The sequence below is a fragment of the Fulmarus glacialis genome, unplaced genomic scaffold (assembly GCF_000690835.1).
Source record: "Fulmarus glacialis isolate BGI_N327 unplaced genomic scaffold, ASM69083v1 scaffold4419, whole genome shotgun sequence".
In the NCBI taxonomy this organism is placed as follows: domain Eukaryota; kingdom Metazoa; phylum Chordata; class Aves; order Procellariiformes; family Procellariidae; genus Fulmarus; species Fulmarus glacialis.
This window is the reverse complement of record NW_009235047.1, coordinates 14507-39971: the sequence shown is the minus strand read 5'-3', so window position 1 is coordinate 39971 and position 25465 is coordinate 14507. Positions and strand designations below refer to the sequence as shown.

Sequence of the window (25465 nt, the reverse complement as noted above, 5' to 3'; positions counted from 1 at the left end):
CTTTGTAAAATCCAAACCATATTGCTTGTAAAGAAACTACATGACCGGTGTCTTACTGATTATTGTTTTAAAGATTGAGGGCTTTAGTCTGCACATTCTTATTCATGTAAATCATTCCTGTACATTTGCATCTGCATGGGTTTGCAGGGTACAGCTGCTCTGTGTCTTGGCTTCCTCAGGTGTGTCGTGCAGGTGATGGTAAGGAAGTTACTCAGTAGAGATTCCCCGAGTCTAGTATCCGTGTTTCTTGTAATACTGGGCTCGTGCAACCACATCGTTGGAGTAGTCATTGTGCGTGGTGCCAATGTCCATTCTGTCATAGCTTCGGACGTTCTTAGAACCAGCGTTGTAGGCAGAAATCCCACCTGAAATGAAACACCAAAAGAAGTCATACAGACTTTAAAAAAATAGGGAAAATTCCAGCCTGGTATGTTCTGCTTTTACTGGTTTTGAAAGCTTTCACTTATGGGGACTTCAGAAGCGGAGTAGGTGGCGTTATCGGAGCTTCCCTGACTTAAGCAGGGCTCTGCAAACAGCTTACAGTTATTCCTGAATCCACCAAAACATCGAAAGATACCTGAGGTTTTGTGTTCACAAATATTTGCAGCTTCATGAACTTGCACCATTTACTTGGCCCAGCACAAGCTCTTCATTTACACTGGGTTTGTTAATATCATATCATATCATATCATATCATATCATATCATATCATATCATATCATATCCAACATCCTTGTAACTTCTCACTCATCCTTGAAAATTATTCCTCTTAAAAGAGAGTTAAAACACACTCATACATTGCGTTATCTTTGTCTCGCAGCTGTCTATATGCTACTCCGTATGCCGTGTTGAAAAGCAGAGGTATCTGAGGCGGCTGTGAAACGAGCCCGCCGTGGCACCCCAGCAGCCCAAGGGGGCTGCGGGGTGCAGCCTGCTTTGAAGCAGGCAGCTTTTCCACGTTGCACAACACAGTTTTGCAATCCCCTGAGAGCAAACACCTCGTCTCCCTTGTCGACAGAGATACGGAGTGAACTGCGGGCCCCATTCAGGTAAGCCATGGAGCTCTTTGTTTACCTGAATAGCTGTAGGAGACTCCTCATGGTCAGATAAAGAAAGCTCAGCTTTTATACAGACTAGATTTCAGGTGTATAAATATTTGCCACACAGTGCTGGAAACTCGGCGAGGCTGCCATGCTAAGGAAGGGCAGAAACTACACAGAATTGACAAAGCTTGTGAAATAAAAAAAGGGGCGAAAAGCTAAGCGACAGACTATTAAAAACATGGTTATTGAGGGACACGGGAACTAATTCAGTATGTTCTCGTCCTAAAGTTTTTCTTCTCTCCTGGACAAAACCTGTGGCCAGTATCTTACCTTTCAGCTGTTGATCCTTTGTCCAGCGTGGGAAGTTCCTCTGTATTGTCTTTATCATCGCGATCAGTATGTTAGTGCCCTGGGTAAGATGGGCTTCGCTGTTCCATCGTCCCACAGGTGTGTGTCCTGATTTTTTGTCAACCTAGAAATATCAAAACAAGAAGAAGAAGTCATTTCCCTGCTGTAATGGATGATATGTTTAGGAGGCTTACTTTTATTTATATGCTCTTTGTTTATCAGGTTTTAATGGAGTATCAGCAAATACCTGCATTAAACCAAATCCATTTCCATTGTCGCCCCAGCCATTCCTCAGTATTTTGCCAGCATGAGATTCCCGGGAGATGATGCCAGCGATCAGGGCTGGTTCGATGCACAGTTTTTCACCAACTTTCTTAATGAGTGTTTTATATTGATCCATAGCTCTTAGGTCCCGTTCAGCGATCTTTTCTGAAGCTCTAACTCCTGTAATTAAAAGCAAAAGTAAAGATATTCGCGTAATAACTTTTAAAACTCAGAATTGTCTCTCACCTCTCTCCTTCTGATACAGACAGAATTACATCAAAATTTTATTGCCTCACCTCTGGAAAGAGACGGATGGTCACCTACAGGGATATTATGCAGGCTCAGCAGCTAGTGTGTGTTCAGCACTTTGGAAACGTGAAGGATTTGGGATTATTGTGCCACGGAGAAATGGAGTCATCTGGCAGAAGAGGGATACTCACCGCAGTAGGATAAACCCTCTGGCTTTGCAGTTTTGCACGAAGCCCCAGGGGTTTTAATTCTGTTTACACTGCCGTAGCAATCCGTGCGTCCCTGGGAGGCACCTGCAGAGGCGATACGGAAAGGCTCAAGCAGTAAAAACCTTTTGTGGCTGCAAGTAAAACCGAAGGGGAGGCTGCACCCCGGAGAGGACGGGTTGCGGGGTGCGGGAGCTGCATAGGGCTGCCTCTGTCGCTCTTTGTGATGGAAAGGAGGCGAGGTCCTGCCCTGCGCCCTGCACCCTGAGCCCACCCGTCCCTCGGAGGCCACCCCTTCTTCTGCAAGACTCGCAAGGGGACCCGAGCACTCTCTTCTCCAACAGAGTCCGGTGGCAACCAAGATTTTGGGGAGGGGGGTGAGGAGGTGCATCAATGTCTCCTGCTTCCCGGCTGTGGGGTGTGCGTCCCCGGCTGCTTGGGGCGAGGCGGCGAGGGACGCCAGACTTACCCAGGAGGGCAGCAAGGCCCAGCAGCACGAGCATCGGGTACATGGCCTGGTTCTTCCTGAGCACGCAGAACAGCCTGAAAATCAATCAGTCAGCATTGGCATGCATGAAGACATGAATATATCTCACTGCTTGCTGAATAAACACAAAGAAACTCTTTCTGAGCTGATGGGGTATTTCTCTTGGTTGGGTAGGCAAAGTGATACACAAATGGAGTCAAGTCTCTTTTTAGAAGAGACCCCAATGGCAGCTCTCCTGCTCTGGCACAAACCAGGCTGCAGCCGTTCGCAAGAGACTTGTAACCTCTCACTTCTTCTGGTGTTTCAAGCCCACGTCTTCTACGACACCTTGGTAACTTCCTCCAAATTTCAAACCCCAGTATTTAATTCAGAAAAAATAAAATTAGTAACATTCAGTGCCCTGTGCTGCTGCACTCCCACCAGGAACGTCCTTATTCCCTACCCATATTCTGTATACAAACCACCTTCACCACAGCTGGACAGCTTTGCCTGAATCTCCTGAGACTTTCTTTATACTCAGAAATTGGCACTTTCAAGATGCAAGCTGCCTAAATCATTGTGGCTATCTCCTTTAGGGTGAGTTGTACTCTGGGAGCACCCATTTCCCCTCACTGGCTGTGAGGTGATCCTAGGGAGATAGGCTCACATATGGATGACAGCCACCTAAATTTAGGTAAACTAAATCCAGAACTACAGGACAAATCTCGATATCCTTGTTCAAGCAGAAATCTCACGCAGCAGAAAGCTGGAGCCCCCGGGCCGCCCAGGAGATGGTGTTGCTGAAGGGAATGAGAAAAGCTCCCGCCCTGAGCGGTGGTATCTCACCTACTTATCCGCAGCTCAGCTTCTGGCACAGGACTGAAGTTTGAGGAAGTTTAATATATAGGGAAGGCTACCTACCTTTTGGTGGTAATCTGACACTATGATGAAATGTATTAGGCTGTGGTTTTGTGAGGCTTAACAGCATTTTTTTCTCATGTAAACAGATCCTGTTGCACTGTAGACATTGGCGTTGTGGCAAGTATGTTCTTGGGAGTGGCATTTCCCAGATTTCCAAAGGGAAAAAAAACCACCCGATCTTTCTCTGGGCATCTCTCCATCTCCATCTTGTATTTCACACCCTATTCCTGGAGGGAGCCGTGGTGAGGGCCAAGCTAAAGACCCAGCATCCAGCTGCTCTGCAGGTGTTTGCCCTAGTCCCATCCCAGCATCCCGGGCTGTGTCCCTACTGCTCAAGAAAAGAGAGCTGGGACTGACCCTCGGCTACATGGCATGGAGGGGCATGCAGACCTACTGCCTGGGCTAGCACTCTCCTGAGAGACTGGCTGTGTCCACGCAGGTGGCCCATCTCCTGCCTGGGGGGTTGCTCCTGTGACAGCATGCTCTGCCGACATTGCTTGTCAACAGAAAAAAATAATGGCACCTTGTCATTTCACTTTTTTTTTTCCAAAATAGCTTTTAACAAGTCCAACGTGTCTCTGAAATTACTCAGACAACCCTTTGCCTCAATATTTGTCTCTGCTCTGAGGGGGAGAGGTTTCTGGCATACACCTGCTTGCAAGTAGAGAGACTGCAATGAGCCAGGCGTTTCCAATCACCGAAACTGCGTTTGCCACCTGGGGACAGACACCAATGCTAAGGATATCGGCATCACATGAGCAAGGGGTTATTTGCCTGCAGTTGCCCAAGTCAGAGGGTCTTGGAGCCCCTTGCCTCCGTCCACCAAGCTCCTTGCCTGCCCGCCAGAGACCCCTCCCTCCCTCCACTCCCCAGCCACATTTCTTCACATTCACAACCCTTTCCCCGCCACCTCCCATGCCAAAAATACCACAGGGGGAAAAGTACACCCGCTGTGGGTGGGGGAGCCTGGCTGGTGTCTTTGGAGGCTGCTGTGGCGGGGAGAAAGCAAAGCACAGGAGGGCTTGTTGGGCACAGCTTTATTAGTGGGGGGACTGACTTGTTCTGCCGATGCCCTTCTTTGCAAGCCCCAGTTTCCTTCGATGGTGTGGATGCACGGCGTCTCGTCCCACTTCCGACAGCATCTTCACAAGATGGAGCTGCTGCACAAGGCTGGCTGTGATGAAAGGAGCAGCACGCTGTTCCCCCAGGTTTGCCTTCATTATTTAATAATGAAGTGGAGGCACTTCCTCCCACGAGGAGTGCCTCATGGACCTGGCATATTTGCTCAAGAAGACTGATATTTTAACATTATCTCTTGGAAATCTCACGGAAGTAGAAGCTGATAATGAACAGTGGAGTGGGGATTTCCTCCCACTTTTAGTTGGAGCAAGGCGAATAACACTGAGTCGGTTATTAACCGGTTGCTGTGGTCACCGGATTAGCTGAACCTCTCTCTGCACCCTCTCTCTGTCTTCTCTGAGGACCCCCTCAGGCCCCACGATTTCACCTCTCCCACAGGGCTCATGCTTCTGTGGTGGGACCACAGTGCCGGCTTTCCCAGCCGCTCTGCTTTCCTCTGCCCCCGCAGTTTATTCTCCCCAGTAGTCTGCAGTCTGAGGAATGAGGTGGCCCAAACCAACCTTCTTAAAATGTTGCTTCTTTACCTCTAAAAGCAAAGCCCAGCTTTGTGGGGAGAAGGGCTACGGATGCCAAAGTGCCACTTAACATGCCAGGTGAGCTGTTTCGGTCCAGGCCCATTACACCTGGGGTGTTGGCATCACTGATTTGCTGACTCTCCCTTTCCCATCCCTTGAACGATGGATGCCTAAACCATGTTGGTGCTCCCAGAGCCAACATGGGGAGCTCCTCTGTGCAGTAAGCTGTGCAGCATCCATGTGAGTGGCTCCTTCATCGTCTCTCACCATGTGTGCCAAGAAGATTACATCTACATTTTCCATTCTCCCCTCTGGCTGCATCTTCACAAAGCCACAGAAGCACAGAGTGACCGACGTTGGAGAGGACCTTGGGAGGTCTCTAGTCCAACCTCTTGCTCAAAGCAGTGCCAACTTTGAAGCTAGGTTGGGTTTCTCAGGTCCTTGCCCTGTCTTGTTACGAACACCTCCGAGGATGGAGATTCCCCAGCCTCTCTGTGCAATCTGGTGCAGTGCTTAACCACCCACCATTTTTTGTGAAAAACTTCTTTTCTTTTATCAAGCCCAAATTTGCCTTGTTGCAACCTTTTACTGTTGCCTCTGACCCTCTTTCTGTGCACGTCCAAGAAAAATATGACTCCATCTTCTCTATAAGCTCCACAGAGGTAGCTGAAAATGTCCCCCAAAAGCCTTGTCTTCTCCAGGCTGAGCAGACCTAGGTCCCTCAGCCTCTGCTTGTATAACTTGTGCTCCAGCTTGGTGGCCTGCACCGGCCTACAGCATGTTAGGGTCTGTTTTATATTGGGGAGCCCAAAACTCAGCACAAGTGCCAAGTAGATGGGAAGGATCACCTCCCTGGACTTGCTGGTGATGTTTTTCCTAATGCAGCCCAGGAGGCTGTTGGCCGCCTTTGCTGCAAGGGTGCATTACCCACTCGTGGTCAACTTGTTGTCCACCAGGACCCCCACCAGGGCTTTCTCTGCAGAGCTGCTTTCAAACTGGCTGGTTCCCAGCATGTACTGGTGCCTGGGGCTTTTCAGTCCCAGGTGGGGAACTTGGCAGTGCCTGTAGTTGAATTTAATGAAATTCCTGTCCAACCCGTCCACATTCCTTCGACCGGCAGCCCTGTCCACATTCCTTCGACCGGCAGTCCTGTTCCACCAAGCACCTGTGAACTTGCTGGGAGTGCTCTCTGTCCCTAGCTCATGTTGGTGCTGAGGACACTAAACTGTACTGACTGCAGGATCAGTCCCCGAGGAATGCCACTAGTAGCTGGCCACCAGCAAGACTCTGAACTGTTGACCATCAGCCTGTGGCCACAACAGCCAGTGTAGTCCCATCAGTAAACTACACCATTCATGATACATGATTCTCAACTACTGCTCTGGTAATTTTTTTTTTCTGTAGTAACAGTTCATATTTAAGAAATTAACTTAAGACACCAGTATAGCCAAGCTCGGTTTTATAATTTAGCATTTAAGCAATCAAAAAGACGTTAAGCCTGATAGTGCAGATCCAACAGAGTACGGAAAGAAGGAAAGCAGTAGCTGTGGCTGTTACAGGGAACAAGTTGCACCATGTGTTTCAAAACCGTGCTGGTTTTATTTATTGGTTTGGTTTCAAAACTCCCCAGTAGTTTTCAGAAGTTCTACTTGTCCCGTCAGCAGACGTAAAGCCCCATGCTGGCGAGTGCAAACAGGACTGAGACGTGAAGCTTACAGAAATTGCACACATTTCAGTGTCTTTTGTACTAAGTTCCTTTTTTTAAGCCTTGGGTCTTGCAAAGCTGAGCTGAGGCTTTAGATAAATTCTGAAGTATCTTGGAAGTCTTGCTCATGGCCTCACCTAAGTGCAGCAAAGGCCATTCTTGTTGTAAGGTAAATACTTAAATGCTTTGTATTCATTGCTGATTAAAAATGAAAGCTGAAAATGGGAAACTACATGTATTTTTGCATTTATGTGTGTGTACCTGCTCTATTCTGTCCACGTGGACGTGGCAAACCTGTTTACTTCTTTCCCTTTCCTGGCTGTCTATTATGTAGCTGTAGACACATATACCTTCCTTAGCATGTTTTTTCTTGTCTAAGCCACCCCAGTTCTGCAGTCTTTTCAGGCCGCGTTCTCTTCACTTCTGATCATGGTTGTTGCTGCGGTTTTGAGGTTCTCCAGCTGGTCCCCATCTTCGCTGAGCTGTAGCTACCCAGACCAAACACGGTCCTTGGCTGAGGCCGTTCTGGTGGTGATTAGCACGAAGGCTTCACGTGTCTTGAAGAGGATAACGCTATGTTGTGCCCCCCCCAGCGTGGCGCTTGCCTTCGTACCACAGCAGGACACTTCTGCCCTCCCCACTCCCCGTCTCCCACCCCGCTGCCTTGCTCTGGCCCTGGGTTTGGGACGCTGGCGGTGTCAGTCCCCAGGCCGGAGGGCAGGAGATGGTGGATGTTGGAGACTAAATCCCCTCTCTATCTGTGGGAGGCAAATCCTGGTGTGCGGAGCGCAGCCCACCTCGGTGGCGTGGATGGGGAGGAGGTGAAGTTGCCACCCACCCACGTGGAGGGATGTCTGCAGCGAACCTCTGCTGTGACGTTTGCAGCCATCTCCGTGTGTATTTAAGGCCACAACAGCCCAGCCAGCTCTTCAGCCTCCGTATGGAGCAACCCAACAGTCTTGCTACTGAAATAGCTCGGGTGTGTGGTGACTGCATGACGCCTACCTATAGTATATATAGACAGGGCCACGATGATGCAGTCAATAAATAGTATTCATGAGCTATTAGTAGGCAGCTCTTCACCGATCACAGCAGTCACATGGGAGAGACAATTCTGGTTTACCCAGAAGCCAGACTGCAGGGCACTGGATCGGATCTAGTGCCAGCTACTCTTCACTCTTCTCTCCTGTGTCTGGCAGGACAAAGCCCTCCTGAACTTTGTCAGTTCCTTGATCTGAATCAACTCAGGTGTGGCTGAATAGACAGGGAATTCATAAAATAAAACCTGATTTAAAGGACAGACAATTTTCTCCTCGCCTGCCTTGCAACAAGAAACCTTTCCAGTTGTTGGAAATGTTTCTGGAAGGCCGAGGGCTGCAGCAGGGCGGCTCGCGGGGTGAAGGCACTACAGAGTCTCAAGTCAGCTATGTGGGTTTTTTCTCCTCTATTGCTAATTAGCTTAATAAGGGTAGGGTAAGAGATGAGTGATCCTAATTATGCCTTCAGGGGAGAAACTGGTATAAGCTTCCCAAAGCAATTAAGTCTGTTTAGGCTGTGGGAGGTTACCCAGCCTGTGGCAAGGAGGCGGGATGCTCCGGGTGCCGGGAGCCCCCGCACTGGGGGCAGGGCCCGTGTCCCGAGGCTGCACCGTGGCCGTATGGGGAAATGGAGAGTCTTGCAGATGGTTGAGGCGTGTGAGGAACTGGTGAAACTTCATGGACGAGAGGAGCAGCCTAAAAGGGGCAGGCTGCACCTGAGCTGTAACGCAGCCAGGCTGCGGCATTGGAAATTAAAGAGCTTGTAGAGGAGCATTTCCACTAGAAGCAGGGGAAAGCTGACAGATGTAGAGGACTACCCGATTTGGACTGACGTGATCTACAAGGTGGACATGACTGACATTCAGTTTACCTCTGAAAAAACCAGGAGGGAAATAAACAGCACGATCACAATAAATGAGAAAGACAAAATAGACAGAATACAGTGGCAAGGGTTTGGCATGTGCAATATTAAGCAATGAAAAGAGGGCAAACTTAAAAGTGCTTCTGCATGGTTGCTAGAGGCTTCAAAAACAAGCCAAGGCAACCCAAATGCCTGGTGCCAAATGACAATTCTGAGATAGCAGGCATCTCAGAGATTTGGTGGAGGCTAGAAAACCAATGAGATATAGCACTGCCAGCCTTATAGGAATGACAGAGTAGGATGTAGAGGTGGAGGAGTGATGCCGTATGTGAAGCATAAAAATGTAACAGCATAAATATATTACAGGAAAAGAGAAACACCCTAAAAACCTGTGGGTGGAAATCCCAGTCACTACCGATGAAAATGCTGTAGTAGGACTGTGCTATTGATCCTTTATGAGGACAATAAGAGTGGTCAGTGAGACCAGAGAAGCAGTAAATACAGGATGGTGGTATGAGTAGGATCCTGCATATAGGCTGGATCAATGCCTCATCAGGATGAGATGCAGAAGCAGAATTTTTGGTTGCAATAAATCCCTGCTTCCAGGAAGAGCTGGTCCGGGAACCCACAGAAACAAACGCTAGAGAGTGGTACAAGGGCTTCGTTTGAGGGGTGTTAGTGGGGAAACTGCTCTGTGCAATCCCACAACATGATCACTTTTAACACTGAAACGGGAAAAAGCAGGCCATGTGCATCCAGTATGGGAGTATTCGGTTTCAAGGAAGGCAATTAAATAAACTGAGGGAAGCATTAGAAACAACAGTCTCCAGGAAAAAGGAGCAGCCCCAAACCGAAGAAGCATCCTGGAGACTGTTCCAAAATATCATGTTAGAAGCCCACACTAAAAGGATGCCACAACTCAAGAAGAAAACAAAATGTTGCCCCCTCAAAGGAAAAGTTAGGGTGACTGCCATAGGGAAAAGGTGGCTATGTGGGAAATGGAAAACTTGTCCATATGAGAATTGGTGGTAAATTGACATAAAACACAGGAGGTGACATGTAAACAAGGAAAAGGACTGAAAAAGGGTTTGGAGAGTGCCTTGCAAGGGATGCTCAAACTGTTAGCAAAAGGTCTTCAAATACCTCAAAAGCAGCTAGGGGAAGGTCAGGGCTGCTTGGCGAAAAAGGTGTGAAAGGGGCACTCCAGGGTAACAAAGCCTTAGCAGTCCTTTGTAGCCTTTATGTCGGTCTTTACTGTGGAGGCCATGGGGAGGTTCCCACCCTGGGACAGTTGGCAGGAGCCAGATTAATTCAGTGTAAATTGTAAGTAAGTACTGGAGCAAACAGAAAGGCTCCCTGTCAGTGAGTCCACCCCGGCAGGGGCGGCTGGGGGCACCGAGCTGTGCCACAGCAGAGTGGGCAGCCTGGGCAAGGGCTCTGCTGCCGGGCGGCATCAGTGCCAGGGTGCTGGTGAGCAGCCGGTGTCACCCCTGACTGCAACGCCGGCTCCAGAGGGGTCCTTGGGACCTCAGGTTGGTGCCCGTCCTGGGCAATATAGAAGAGTATTCGTTAAAGATAAGATCACTGAGGTGATGGATTAACCTGGTCAGCTGGGAGACGGTCAGCCCAGCTCCTACAAGGGGCAATCCTCCCTTGGTTCCCGATGATCTTCTGGGACGGTGTCAGTGAGTACGTGGATAAAGGCCAGTGGGTGAAGTATAGTTGGGTCTTCAAAAAGGATTTTATAAAGATTCAAACCAGCATTACTAAGGAACCTATGGCCATGGCTTTGCCACCCAGGAGGCTGTGGAGGCCAACAGCACCATCACATTCCCAAAGCAACTGGATGGATTCATGGACAACAGCGCCATACAAAGGGTGGACGTGTCTCCTGCCAACCCTGTTAAACAGCTGGGGATGCTGGGGGCATAGGAGGAAAATGGACTGCAGAAAGCAGGCAAGCTCATGTGTCCTCCCCAGGCAGCATCTCCTCCTGCTGCTGCTGGAGACAGACTTCAGGGGTGACCGACCACCAGTATTACCCACACGGCGTTTCTCATATTCATGTCACACCTCCAGTTTAAAGGGGGGCCAGTGTTGCCCTTTCTGGCCTGGATAAAACACAATGTTGTTTTTATCAGGAATAAAACCCTGTAAGATGAGCCTAGTACTTTGGGGTGTGGTCCTGAGTGTGCCCAAGGCAACCCCCAGAGAAGCACCGTCCTGGGAACAGGTTGCTGGCTGGGAAATCACAGCCCACTTTTTCAATGATTAACAAAGCAGAACAAACTCAGTTATTCAGCACTGCATTGCTGTGGTGGCATTTCCCTTTGTTTTCTGCCTCTCTTGGAGAGACAGACATGGACATGTGCCTCAAACCGATCCAGCTCCAGCATTCAGAGTCAGTCATCAGAGCAATCTGTTCATCCATGTGGTTTATGGCTCTGGCCCATGGCGACTTGTTTTTGGCAGTGGTTTCCTACTGCTTCAGTCACTGCTGAAACAGGTTGTTTAATTGCTCCCTCTGCCTGGTGTCTATGAAAGCCAGTCATTGCAGCCCCAGACTTCAGACAGATCCCTGCCCGAGCCATGGAGGCATCGGCCCATACCGCCTGCAGCTTAATAAGTCGATGAGAGAGAAAGCTTGCCACCTCACATTTGCTGTTTATTGTAAGAAGCACGTTTAAATACATTTCCCAAGACTGACATTGGTTGTAAAACCAAAGCATAGGACCCTAACAGAGAAGATTTTTCTTCCCTGCCTGTAATTTGTTGTCTTTTCGATTTGCTGACTTTTCGATTTGTTATCTTTTTCGATTTGATTCGGATGCAGCAATGTTAGCCTGGAAAGATCCTCAAACAACACCTATTGCATTTCCCCGTTCTATAACAGCATGACATACAGCTACTTTTACATGTTGGTCTTGTTGGTTCTTTAAAACGCCCAGTGAATGTTGCATTGCTTCATTACCCTGAAAGTTTTTTGAAGTATCTAACAGAAACCTGCTGCCAAACTCAACGCTACTTGCCTTACCCTCAAGGGGAACGGAAGGACGTGGGTCATTGCCCTCCATTTCTTTTGCATATTACAAAATTGTAACTGCGTCCTCTTTCTCTTTTCTGGAGAAAAAAGAAAATCTAATTCCTTGTTCCCTGTAGGCTGTACCTTCCATTTGAGTTGCAATCCTCCTGAACACGTTTTTGTTGGTGCGACAGACTCAAACACTGTAGCCGAGCCTCACTGATGCTGACAGCTGAACAGCTGAGAGGAGAATTACCCCAGGTGCTTCATACACAGTGCTATGATAAAGATAAATCCCCAAATGGGATTTTCCCTCTTCTTTTTTTTCTCCTCCCCGCCTCCCCTGGCATCGACTCGTTCGGTCCCCCCTGGACACCCCAGCACTTTCCACGGGATGGTCACCCACCTCCTCCAACCCTGCTTATGCCCCTGCTTAAGGGCACAAGTGTTTTGCACCTGTGTTTACTTTATTTCAGTACTTTGGTTTCTAACTGGTTTTCCTAGTTTTTAACCATCAGTGGACGTGCTCATGTTCCCTCTCAGCATAGCCCACGGTTTGATAGCTCTTGTCCACCATTCATTTTCCGACGACAAATTTGAGAGAAACTGGTGTATGACAGACTTGTGCGGCTCCACTTGAAACGTCTCACTGGTTTGACCACAAGCTGCTGACAACCAGTGCTTTTTGTTCTTATCTTAAGGCCTTTCACATACGAAGGCACTTCAGATTGCTGCCGAAAGCCTTATCGAGCTCATGATACGGTACGACCACGGCTTCTTTCTTGGCCACTTACCCGGTGAGATAAGGACTTTGGTTGGTCTGAGGTGGTTTTTTCCTGCCAAGCCAGGCTGCCAGAGCCCTCCTGACTGTTTCTTTCTGCTTCGTCGTCCCCCGGGTGCTCAAGAAGCAATCATTCAATCCTTTACTCTAGCATCTTCCTCAGTGTTGCAGCCAGGTGTCCTGGTCTGTGATTCCCTGGACCATTCTTTCCCCTCTGATATGGCTTTTCTCTTTCCTTACCTGTTGTGGTGGGTTGACCTTGGCTGGATGCCAGTTGCCCACCAAGCTGCTCTATCATTCCCCTCCTCAGCACGAGGGGGAGAAAATAAGATGGAAAAAACCTCGTGGGTCAGATAAAGGCAGTTTAATAAAGCAAAAGCAAAGGCTACGCGGGGAAATGAAGGAAAACAAAAGATTTATTCTCTACTTCCTCCATCAGCTGGCAATGTCCAGTCAATTCCCTGGAAGTAGGGCTTCAGCACACGTAGCGGCTGCTCCGGAAGGCAGATGTCGTAATAACAAGTGCCCCCTCTCCTCCTCCTTTCTTTTAACTTTTATTGCTGAGCAGACATCATGTGGTATGGAATATCCCTTTGGTCAGTTTGGGTCAGCTGTCCTGGCTATGTCCCCTCCCAAGATTTTGCCCATCCCCAGCCTACTGGTGAGGTGGGAATGTTGGAGAGACAGCCTTGGTGCTGTGGGAGAACTGCTCGGCAGTAGCCAAAACACTGCGGTGTTATTAACACCTTTCTAGCTACCGATACAAAGCACAGCACTATGAGGGCTGTTGTGGGGAAAATTAACTCCATCTCAGCCAGACCCAATACACCTGTGCTTCTGCTTTTTCTGATGTGTCACTTGGTATTAGATCATTTGCTTTGCAAGCTGCCTGTTTTTTTTCAATAGGCCACGGGTCAAAAGGGTGACCAAGAGCGTGACCGCAGCCACCCTGTGCACACCAGCCAGATGAGTAACTTCCAGTAACATGGACACGGGTGACCAGGAGAAGATAGGAGGGGAAAAGCAACTTGAACTCACTGTTTTTCAGGAAAGCTTTTGTTCAAATCTTAAGGCAGTGTGCTAGTGTTAAACTTTCCTTAATTATTTACTCCTTCCTGCCAATTTATCAAGCAATTATATTTCAACTCATTTTCTGCAGAGCTTTTCCTGCTACAAAGTGCTGATAACCTAAAATAATATTTGCAACAAAATATGGAATTCCTGTAATCAGGACTTTTAAATAGGCTTAAAAAAGAAATAATCCTTTGTGGCAATGCTGCACAAGCCAGCAAGCAGGTCTGCAGGCCCTTGGGTGTTGCTACCGTAACGTGAAGCACCAGCTTCATAGGTAACGCATGGAGAAATTGGACTCCTGAGGAGCTCACAGATCCACAGGGATGGCAACACCACGTACTGGTGACAGGAAGCCTGCTGGCAGCAATTAGGGGCGACATGAAGGGAACCAAAGAAAGCTCCACTCTTGTTCACCCTCCAAATTCAAAAAACAACTTTATACATGTAGGCAGGAATGAGATTCCCTGCCCCATTTGAAGTTTATACTGATCTACCGAAAATGCATTCATAGATTTTACATAAGAGGTTTGTGTAACACAGAGGTTTATATAACATAATGCAACAAAGACTTCAACCTATGAATTTTACATAAGCTGTTTCAAGTAGGGGGGATCGAACCACGTGATATGTTTCACAAGTTTGTATTATAAAGTAATGATTTTGCTAAAATTACCTTAATATAGTGTAGAATTCACTAAATTCACTGAATAATATATAGTTTAATACCTCCAGTTGCTCAACACTGAACTGTTTTCTGTAGTCTTAAAAAAAAATCAATAACGTTAGCGATGTCCTAGAGCTCCCTCTGGTCTCCAGAGATGATAAAATGAGTTTGCTTGCAAATATGTTAATCACGCACAGTCCTTGCTGCGACGGTAAGCAGATGAGTGACTGGCAAGACAAGGAGCACAGCGTTAAAATTGCTTCAAAGCTGTCTCCAAATGAGCTCTCGCGCTGCCTGCGTCCACCCTGCCCGGCAGCCCCGTTCTGCTGGGCAGGGATCACCAGGCACATCGCTTCTGCATCGGCAATGGTGACAGCCGGCAGAAAGGTGCCCTGGGGCCTCCGAAACGGTTATTCAAAAAGCTAAACGTGAACGTCCTTATTCCCCTGTTCACAGGTATGGGGCGAGAGGCCGGGCTCGGGCTGCCTCACGCCCTGCCTCCCAGCCCAGATCTTCTCACCCACCCCAGCCTGCAGCACCGTTTTCCTCTCCCTGTTCTCAAATTGCATTTTAGACCCATTCCAAGAGTACCGAATTGGGTTACTTACTCAAGTTGCTGGTTGTTGCCCACTGGGCCCCATGAAATTGGAAAAAAAAAAAAAAAGATTGAGATTCAACATTTACCTTTATTTTCTTTCTTCTTCTCAGTATTATTCTCAGTAAACCTAAATTTGCACCCAGACCCATCCACATTAAAGAACACTTTCAAACAGAGCTTATAAACCCAGAGCTAATTCACTCCTAATTAGAAGTAGGGATTCCTGGCAGAGGGACAGATGCGGAAACGCTTTTAAACTTGGAGGAAACCCAGCATAAAGGTGCCAAAACTAAAGCAGGAAAGGTTGTGGGTTTTTTTTACCAACACTATTGTGATACAGCTCACACACAGGGTTGTAGATACGGGGTGGGTAGGTACGGGGCCGACTCCTGCTTGGAGGGCTGCTCTCTAATGGAAAGGTGTTTTGCATGCCTGCTATGGCACTTGCAGTACTTCCCATATAGAGCATTTCCCCTGTGTGAGGCTGCTTTTCACCCTGAAGAGGCCACCAGCCCCACCACGGCCGTGGGCTCCATGGCTTGGGAGACTAACAGAAGCGTGTTTAGCGTTGTCCCCCACAAGGCTGGCCACAGGAATACAGAGCTAGTACAGAAACATGCAGAGACCAGAGGCTCGTTGAGAAGTCTCTTTATTGTCCAGCAGCTAGCACAATCAAGGGGAAGGAAGATTTCCATTTTGGGGCTTCTCCCCCTTGTTGGCCAAGGAGAGGGAAGGAGGTGGATGGAAGAGATGGGAAAAGCACAGCTGATGCCCGTGGAGAGCTGCTTCCACGCCCGTACTTGGGGGACGCACAAACAGCCCTGGGTTAAGCTCCAAATGAGAGGAGGCACCTTCCTCACCCAGCACTTAAACTATCGCTGGTCTGTCCCTGCCTGCCTTTCAAAGGCCCCAAGCTCATGTCCCTGGCCCTGCAAGTCCCTGCAGGTCCCCTGGAATGCAGTGCTGAGCTCGTCCATCGGCGAGTGGGGAGCTGAGGTTTGCTGGAGCGAGCAAGGTGCCATTGCCACCAGCATCGGTCCTGCCGGGAGACCTGAGGAACTGCTCTGGGTACTACGATCACTACTGGGCTAGTCTATATAGAGGAGAGGCTCGGTGGCAGGGCAGGTTTATGAGCTAGAACCCGTGCCTTTTAAAGTACTGGGCTCGCCTAATCACGCTGTTGGCGTAGTTGTTGTCTCTGTCGCATGGGTCTTCCTCGTAGACCCGGACGTTGCCCATTTTTGCACGGTAGGTGCAGATCCCGCCTGGAAAAAGTTAAGAATGAATTGTTATGGGCTTATAAGTAAGAAATAGAGATTTAAAAGTAAAAATTCCCAGCCAAAAGGGCCGTGCATCTCACCAAACCTACACAACTGCTTGGGAAATTGCTAATTGTGCATTATTGTTGAAAAGTGACTGATTTTGCAAAATCCTTATTTCTATAGTGAAGGAACTCATGACTCTCTCCAAATGCAGGTGGGAACAGCACGCTGGTCCCAGAGAAGGGTGTAATCTAAAAGGCAGTGGCAGAACAGGGACGGGAGAGTAAGAAATAGCATAGGGTGAACAAGCCAGCATGCAGATAACATGGACTACAAGCAAACCTGGATCCCAGGCTTCCCAGACACTTAACATCCTGCCACGATAAGCCTGTTGTGTAGCGGTGCCTCAATTTCCATCTTCCCCAGTGGCTTTTGGTTGGTTGGTTTCTACCTTATTTATCCACCTGACAGCCATTTCACTTGTAGGATGAACAGATAAGAGGATAACTTGAGACCTGTTCATGTTAACTGAGCACAATGCCTTTTCCAGGGAATTTAAGGAGGTCCTGGATCCAACCATTCACCAGTGGTGGCCCAGCTGCTCAACGTAGTGGCCCTCTGTGGGCGTTTATCACTGAAGTCAAGGGGCAACCTGCCGAGGCTGTGCCCAACACCTTCTCCCAGCCTTGCATGGGGTGTCTCCGTGCCACTGCGGCAGCTCCCAGGCTGGCCTGGTTTCCTGCTGCAGCAAAGCTGCCAAGGAGCACGGAGTCCCACCATGGTCTCTCTTCTGCAGGCAGAAACATGGAGGCCCTGCGGACAGTGCTTTGAGCTGGGAGGCTGAGTCTATATTCAGACCTCTTGCTGGTCTGCTGTTTTGGGATTACTTCTTTTAAACTAGAAAACTCTGGGGGCTTTTTTTGGTAAGAGATGCTGTAAAATCTGCCAGACTGATGCTCTTTTTCCCTTAAAAGTGACACCAACAAATGCACAGCACTCCCATCGCTCAGCGTGTCCCTTTCTAGTATATAGCCCATCACGTACCTCTCAGCTGCTGGTCCCAGGTCCAGGTAGGATGTCTTGCCCGTACTTCATTAATTGCAAGAACCAGAATAGTTGAGCACTGATTTATGTGTTCTTCACTATCCCACATTCCGTAAGGGCGTTGCTCCCTGCCAAGCTAGCAAAGTCAAGCAAGAAAATCGGTTTCCCTCTGAGCACAACCATCACTCTAGCTTCCCCCTCTTCTTTGTACTCCCAGGCTGTGACTCATTGAAGAAGTGGCCTCATTCGGGACAACACTTAAGCACAACCTTTGATGTAGAGGGAACACATTCAAGTGCTGGCTCGAACACAGAACAGTCATGTGCTAAGGTAAGGCCCTGGGATATACACTACATGACTGTTCTGTTACTCATACTTATCATCCCGATGTACCTGCATCAAGCCATACTTGTGCCGTTCCTGGTCCCAGCCGTTGTCCAGGAGCATGCCGACACGGCTCTCCTGCGAGATGATGGCAGCGATGAGCGCCGGGTCCAAGCACAGGTTTCTGGCTACTCTCTTAATCGGGATCTCATATTTCCTCAGGCGTACGACATCTGCCTCAGCAATCTTGCGTACCATGGCAAGTCCTGCAGCGTAGGAAAAGGCAGACTTACACACCCTCCCGTCCAAAACCCTCGCTTTCCCCTTGAGCGGGTGTATCAAAGGAGTTTGGAAGAAAACGCAGCTACACCGAGTCAGGCAGTGGTGATTGAGGAACAAGCACAGCCCTGCCGGCTCTGACCGTGGCCGGGGAGCTGCCGCACCGGTGCCCGAGGGCGAGGAGGGGAAGAGGGCAGCTTCCCAGGAGGTGGGACTGCGCCTTCGTGGTCCTCTTCTGCTGCTGCACCGCTGGAAATGCGGCTCTGGAGTCGGAAAAGTGAAATTTCAAATTGCATTTGAAAAAAGTGAGAGATGCGTTACTACCAACCTGCCAAACTAGTAACAGCTACATTGTTAGTCTGTATATAGAAAGGTGGGGGGTTTTTAAAGTAATTTTGGAAACAGCTTGAAAACAAGCAAGCGGATTCAGATCCACGCTTGGACACCCGCAGTCAGGTGTCTGCCCCAGAGGTGTCTACGTCTGAGGTACGTGGCGAAGTCCCTGGAGGTCTGGGCACTATGAACCTGAGGTAGTCAGCTGTGCAGTAACATGGGGCAATAAAACAAGGCAAGAAAGAGGGAAACGGGAAGGAGTTACCAAAAATGAGTCACCCAGAGGTGGGATGACTACACGCCTGGGACTTTCCCCCTGCAAAATGGTGACTTGTCTCTGGCAAGTCACCACTGGTGAGCTCAGCCAACACGCCAGCACTCAGGACCTGGCTCTGCGCATCTTCCCCTTCGAACTGAGAGGCCCCAGGGTTTTGTGAGGACGCTGATGCTAAAGTCCTGGCTGATGAAGAAGCTGTTTTGGTTGAAAAGAGGTTGTGCCATTTCCCTTCACTTAGAGGCTGAGGATCCTGACTTTGGGACCTGAAGTTTGTCCTCCTGCTTCCCATCAGGTCTGGAGGCTTCACAGCACCTGCCATTTGAGGAGGGGAGGTGTTGCTTTCTCCCTTTTGGCTGATTTAATAGTTGCACCACATTTAATGGAAGGCGAAGCATCTCTCTGTCAGTTATAAACAGGTTGACAAATCAAGCAATGAATGATACCTACCACAGTCTGGGGCTCTTACGGCTGTGCAGGACATCATGGGGGCTTGAAGAGTACTTATATCACCATAGCAACTGTAACTCATGGATGGAGCTGAAAAATTAAATGGAGATGTTTGAAGACATAAGATTTCAGAGCAATATCGTACAGCGTGCTGCAAGTGAGTACAAGTCAAGCATGAGGGATTCATCCAGACCCGTAATCCACATCATCTTGTGTTGGCCATGCTTGTATCGTTGCCACTGTTCTCCATCAGTAACATTATCAATGAAAGCTAGAGAACAGAAATTTGTTCTTTTCTAATTGAATAGGGTGAAGCGAATGAAGCTAATGACAATTTAGATGAATAGGCGTCTGCCCCGTTAGGTCTAAAGGCTGGTGTGAGAGAGGGGAACCACAGCCTCTGCATTTAGTTCAGAGGGTTTTTCCCATTTGATGCCCTCCGATGTCTGGGACCCCTCAGATGACAGCTGGCAGTACCTGAGCATCCCAGCTGGGAATGTCTCCTGTATCCCTCCGTAACATGGCGAGGAATTAATTCAGGAGAGTGCTTGCCTCAGCCTGGGCCAATTACCCTGCTTCCTCAGTAACTGGGGAATGGCTAGCCTCCGCCAGACAGCCTGCGACATTTGTGAGACCATTTCTGAGCAGGCAGAGAGATTGGATAAGGTTAGCTGGGAAAATCAAGAGGAGGTATGTCTGTGACTCCCTTTCGGTGTCAGTCCCGTACTCCAGACGTGCTGGTTTAAAGGACGCAAGATGGGCGGCAAGCAGCCTCAAACGGCAGCCGAGGACCTTCAGCCACACAGGGTTTTACAGCGCCGCGCAGAAAGGGAACCTCAGGCCTGACCACACGCCTCCTCTGCACAGTCCCTCTGCAAACAGTTCCCGGGGTGCTTTCGACAGCAAATCAAACCCAAACCCCAGCTCACCGACAAGGGCCATAAGGCCCAGCAAAAGCAGTGCGAGGATCATGGTGATGGCTCTCCTCAGCTGCCCCAGGAGACCTGGAAACACAGCGGTTTGCAAAATGTGAAGAAATCAGTGCTGATGTTCAACAGCCCTGTAGCAAAGCTTGCATGCCAAAAGCTCCCATCCCGAGGCCCTGAACAGGGATGGCATTAGCTGAAGGTTGGGGAGCGGAGGCACCCTCTCCGCAGCACGCTCCCCCCCTCACCCCAGCACGGGGTGCAGCCGCCAGCTTCAGAGAGCGGTGGTGGGAGGAAAAGCAAGTGATGGGAGCCCCATCTGCTCCTTTTTTCCTCCTTGTTTGGGGGATACAGGCTTCTCCTGCGGCTGAATGTCTCCTCCATCTCGTGTGCCGCTACACCATCACATCGAGACAGAAGGACCGAGCCTGGGGAGCTCGGGAGCAGGGAGGTCCCTGTCGGCAGCCTGGGCCAGCAGGGATTTTTCAGCCCCTGTCACTTCATATCGCTTGCTCACGTGGCCCCTCCTGAACATCTGTAGCATGTCTTTATGACGAGAAGGTGCAGTACCTTTGTTTTAATTATATAGGTGTTTGAAGTCTAATGTGCTACAGAGTGCACGCATCCTTTGTCTCTCTGTTCAAAAGGCAATGGAATTTTTGCTTGGCTTTTGGAAAAACAAGTTTTCAAAAATCAAGCAATATGACCCTCTCTGCTATGACCCTCACGCAAGGCAAAGATTTTGCTGGTGAAATAACACTTCTGCATTAATTCCTGTGTGTGATAATGGCAGATAATCACTTTTGTAATAAATGCATTTGTGGTGCTTATTAATAAAATCCCAAAATATCATCAGATAGTAGCTATCAACCGGAAAAAACATTGACTGTACTTGCCTTGCTGGTGAGTGCATTTAAACTGAGCATTTTTTATGGCTTACAAATGTTTCTTTTTCCCTAAGAGGGTTTCAAACACAAAACACACCACGAGTCTTGTAGGCAATCATCACACAACACTATTAACACTTGAAAATGCCTTATTGATTTTAATAACCTGTGACCTTTTCTCTAGTCTGTATTTCTACTGCAAACTAAACTGCATGAATGCACAAACACAAATAGTCCACTGGTGTCATCGGAAAGACTCCCTTGTCCTGTGTGAGCTTATTCAGGCCAGCAAACACCCTCGGCTGGAGCTAGGTACACACAGTAGCTCAGTTTGAGCTCTAAGAGTGAGTATTTGCAAGCCTGGATCAATATAGCTTGACCCATACCTATTCATTCAATGGCAAATCCATACGGGGCCCCATCAAAAGCTACAGGCTGCAGCTGTTTCCACATGCACAAAATTGCCATATTATGAAGTTTTAAGTTATCCGCCTTTTTTTTCCCCCTCCCATCACAAAAATCATCACAGGCCTTAAGTAGAAAGACCCTAACAATCACAATATTGACAAAATGCTAAATCAAAGCAAAATCAAGGCTTCCAGCTCTAAATAAATACTCCATGAGTGAATTCAGACTCACCTGTCTTCAGTTGGCCTTCTTCTGAGGCAGGTCACTTGATGACTTTTATATATACGTGTATGAAAAGGTACCCACCCTATGGGCTTTGGAATGTTAATTCCTACCTAGTGCGATGACATTTGTTTTAAAGTACAATAAGTAATATATATTAAGAGCTTAGAACTCTTATGATTCCTTTCATCCAAAGATTTGCACAAGCGGTGGTTAGTAAGGCTCAGGACAACTCTGTGAAAGGAAATAAATACTGTTTTTCCTCCATCAATAAGCACACTGATGCACAATAAATGACTTGCAGAAAGCATTGCTGTGAATCAGTGGCAGAGGCCAGGCAAAAATCAAATCCCTGTCTAGTGCTCTCCTTGCTTTACATCTCAGATCAGTCTGGACACATTTCTGGAAGGGTTTTTGTCTCGTTTCTTCAATGATTTCAGATTGGCAAGCTTTTAGTTGAATATCACACTTTCATATGAATTCCAAAAAGGACAATTAATGAAAAGCATCTCACTGCTTCATTGCTTGCAGCAAGCCTAATTCAGGAGGGTGACATGAACACTTTGAGAGCAGAGGCAGGGTTTGACTTTCAGATTTGGGGAGGCAGGATGCCGCAGCCGAAATGAGGAGGAAGGGAACTGGTCTCTCAGCAGCTGAAGCCAGTGGGGGCACACAGAGGGTCTCTGGAAGACTTGCACCTTGTGGTTGAGACACTTTTCACGTATGTAAAACATCTGAGTCACTTGGAGATGGGAAGAAGGTGCCCTTCAATCCTGTCCCCTTCCCCACATTTTTCTCTTCCCAAGACTCTGCCCAGCATGCATGGAGGCTAGGAAAGCAAGATTTTCTTCCAGTAGCTTTCTCTTCATTATTTAATACATCACAAATCCATCTATTCCCATTGCTTTCTTTTGGGCATGAGCTGTACGAAACACTTTTTTGGCCAGATACTAATTACTGGGTTCAAAACCAAGCGATAGTTATTAGTCTGTAAAGCACAGGAGATGATCAAGTGGGCCTTGTCACCTTAAAAATCAATAAACACAAATACCATGGACTTAGATCCTGAGTTAGTATGAAGGAGGGAAGCTTCACCGGAGAACCTAGCCATGTTGTTACAGGAGGGTTGGGATATGAGTTAAGGTGAGTCTTAAGTATAAAACATTTATTTGGATGAAACATGGAAATTACAGACATCTTCCCAAAGATTACAACAAGGCCAGACATTCATTCTTTAAGTACAAACCTGATATCTTATTGTGGTATCTCAGACTAGACTATCACTTAATTCTTTTACTAGGGTTTAACATTTTAAATAGTAAAAGGTAATGTTTGACATAATGTAAGGTAAGAATCTATGTGGTATTTTTGGAAATAACAGGTAGAAAATAAAGACATCACATGTACAGTGTGGCTTTAATTCTTTCAAAAGGAAATAGTGACTGAAGAAATGCTGGATGGGAGGAAAGCCAGAAGAAATGAGCTGGGAAAAGGTCAGAGTGCAGAGCTTGATGGCAACAAACCCAGCAGTGCCTTCTACAGAACAAGATAATCTGTATTAGAAAGAGATGTGTTCTCTCAAATAGATGAAAATAATTTAGTATTAACATCCAGTTACCTTTTATAAAAACAGTATCATCTTAGTGATAATAAACTAGTTTTCCTCTGTCGCTGAACCTGTGTTCATGCTGATGACTTGGGACATTTTTTTGAAAAGGAGCCTCTGACCTTAGGTAAGATTTCTTTCCTAATGCGTTGGCCACTTGCTGACAGTCCTTAAGATAAAGTTTTGAATTTAAATACTGTTCATCTTTGCTATGTATTTTCTTTCTCATTTATTACCCCCGTAATCACAGATTTTCTACATTTCACAGTACTGACACATGAATTCTTAATGCCTGCTCTGCATTGCATTGCTCTTTATTAACTCCTTGAATGGTGAATGTTATGTTTTAAGTACAACTATTTTTATCTGTGCTGCTGTATGCTTTTAGGTCCCTGGGACAGATTCCTTGTATTCACACAATTTCCAGTATAAGGCCAAATAAGAGGATATTTTTGCAGCAGCATTATGAACGGGACTGTTTCTTGCTAAAAACCTCTTTATCCTTACAAAATTTGCTGACTGCCTTTTAGAGCAGATGCCGAAAGCAGGCAGCCTCTATGGAAACAAGGTCCTGCTCACATACGTTGAATGGGGCAGGGCTCTAAGCCAGTGCACTTGTCCAAGGCACTGCCACATAAAGGGACCTGCAAAATGTTAGAAAACACGATCTTCTGCTCAAAGGTCTTTGTGGGGCTGTAAACCCAGAGCATCGGATTCAGATGAACCACTACGTGGGAGTGGGCTGCATCTGTCACTGGTTGGCACAATTGTTCATTTTTATGCTAGATTTAATTTGGAAAATAATTCAAGAGTCAGATAAGGTCTACCTCTGACAGCCCATAGCCTGACAGAAGGGATGTACACAGCTGTGGTATGATGCTACTTTTGATAAGCTGAAGAGGGGATGAGTTAGAAGGCATCTTTGTGCATATGACCAAAGCAGCTCTTTCTAAATGGCTAGACTTCATAAAGAGAGATCCAGGAATGTGCTGGACTGATGTCCCTGAAATATATTACCTTCTTTCATAACACTACCATACCTCTTTTTATAATTTTTCTTCATTATTCTTGGTGTTTGTTTAGAAGCACAGGTTTTTGGATTCATATGATATTACAAGGCTCTCATTTAGAAGGACAGCAAGTTGCTAACCCTCATGCTTGGTAGTAGGGAAAATATACGAAAGCCATGGAAATATGATGTTATTATTAAATTAATATTAAAGAAAAAGGACACAAATGTTATAATTTAAAAAAAAACCCCGATCCTATAATTTTAAACTCCTTTTGCTGTTGTGTAATGTTTAAACATGAAGGATGCCAGTACATATTCCCCTTGTGCTCGATTTTGGTCAGCATAGTGTGCAATCGGGAGGGAGGGGTTAGAAAGTCAAGGCAAGAGGAGGAGTTCACTTATCAAATAGTATCTGCATCTTCTTAAACTTAGAAAGCAGAAAAGGTTCCTGGTATTCACAGGGGCATCCTGGCAATAAGCTGCAGTCAGTGACCACAGACAGTTTCCCCATGGTCTTTCGCTGACACCATTAGTTACACTGAGCTAAAGGGAGTATAGAGTAGACAAAAAATGCTACCTGACAGAATAGCATTTTCCACTTGTTTTACATAAGCTAGAAAGGAGCAAACCTGAGATCAAAAGCACACCAAGGTTCAGTATCACCAGTTCGTTCCTACTCACAGATTTTCACTTTATTTTTTTTTCCTCATGCGAAGTGATCTTACCAGGGTGAGGCTTTTTTCATTCCACTTAATGGAGATGCGATCAAAATGGACCATCATGTTGAAAAGCATGATGTATTATTGCACTTGCTATTCTCCTTCAGATTGCAGGTTATAGCATCACGTTTCAGTGGGTGGTGAGAATACTATCTAAAATTACCTGGAACAATACCCATACTAATTACTGTCTCTTTTGTGAGTTTCAACTCCGGTTTCGTAACATTGTCAGGCAGATGCATTTCTCAGGTTGTTTCTTTTGTCTGGGATGTAATTATAAGTAACACCGGGTATTCACATACTTCATAACTGCTTTATAGGGAAGCTGCCCACGACAGCTGACGCATGGTGGATGCCCACCCCTAACTGGCCAGTTAATGATGCATCTGTAGCATCATCTCAAACAAACCCTCTAGAGCTGTCTTTCCCAACTTTTAAAGGGATTCAGCCAGTTTAATAATTACATTTCCATAGATTTTCTTTTCTACATCTAGTATACCTGTAAGTAATGATAGCAAAGGTCTTCAAACTTGTAAGACATGAGGCGCTCAGTTTTCACTGTGTTCAGAAGTGAACAGGTGCTGAAGGCCCCAATCTTTTCCTTTATCTTGCCTTTCTGAAGAATGCAGGTGGGCTTTGAAAAAACATCCCACTCTGCACAAGCATCTCTCTAGCCATCATGTAAAATAACTAAAACCAGAAGTGTTTATGAGGGAGGAATTCCTCATAAACATTCCTTCTATTCTCTAAAATGAGACTTTGAATTTTACTGTAGGAAAGGTGTCCTAGCAAAGAGGTCACTGGACCGGATCTTATGAGACCTC

General features: G+C 47.2%; 2 protein-coding genes across 2 annotated transcripts; both read right to left on the bottom strand.

Moving 5' to 3' along the window:
• Positions 1–231: 231 nt before the first annotated feature.
• On the bottom strand, positions 232–2622 carry LOC104082641 (lysozyme g-like). Its single transcript, XM_009585842.1, has 5 exons — positions 2580–2622; positions 2096–2197; positions 1639–1835; positions 1374–1515; positions 232–365 (listed from the first exon to the last, which is right to left on the bottom strand). The coding sequence occupies exons 1-5, from the start codon at positions 2620–2622 to the stop codon at positions 232–234; spliced, it is 618 nt and encodes a 205-aa protein (XP_009584137.1).
• Positions 2623–16029: 13407 nt separating this feature from the next.
• Positions 16030–19833, bottom strand: LOC104082640 (lysozyme g-like). Its single transcript, XM_009585841.1, has 5 exons — positions 19791–19833; positions 18862–18951; positions 17595–17791; positions 17202–17337; positions 16030–16160 (listed from the first exon to the last, which is right to left on the bottom strand). Exons 1-5 carry the CDS (start codon positions 19831–19833, stop codon positions 16030–16032), a joined length of 597 nt encoding a protein of 198 aa, XP_009584136.1.
• Between the last annotated feature and the right edge of the window lie 5632 nt (positions 19834–25465).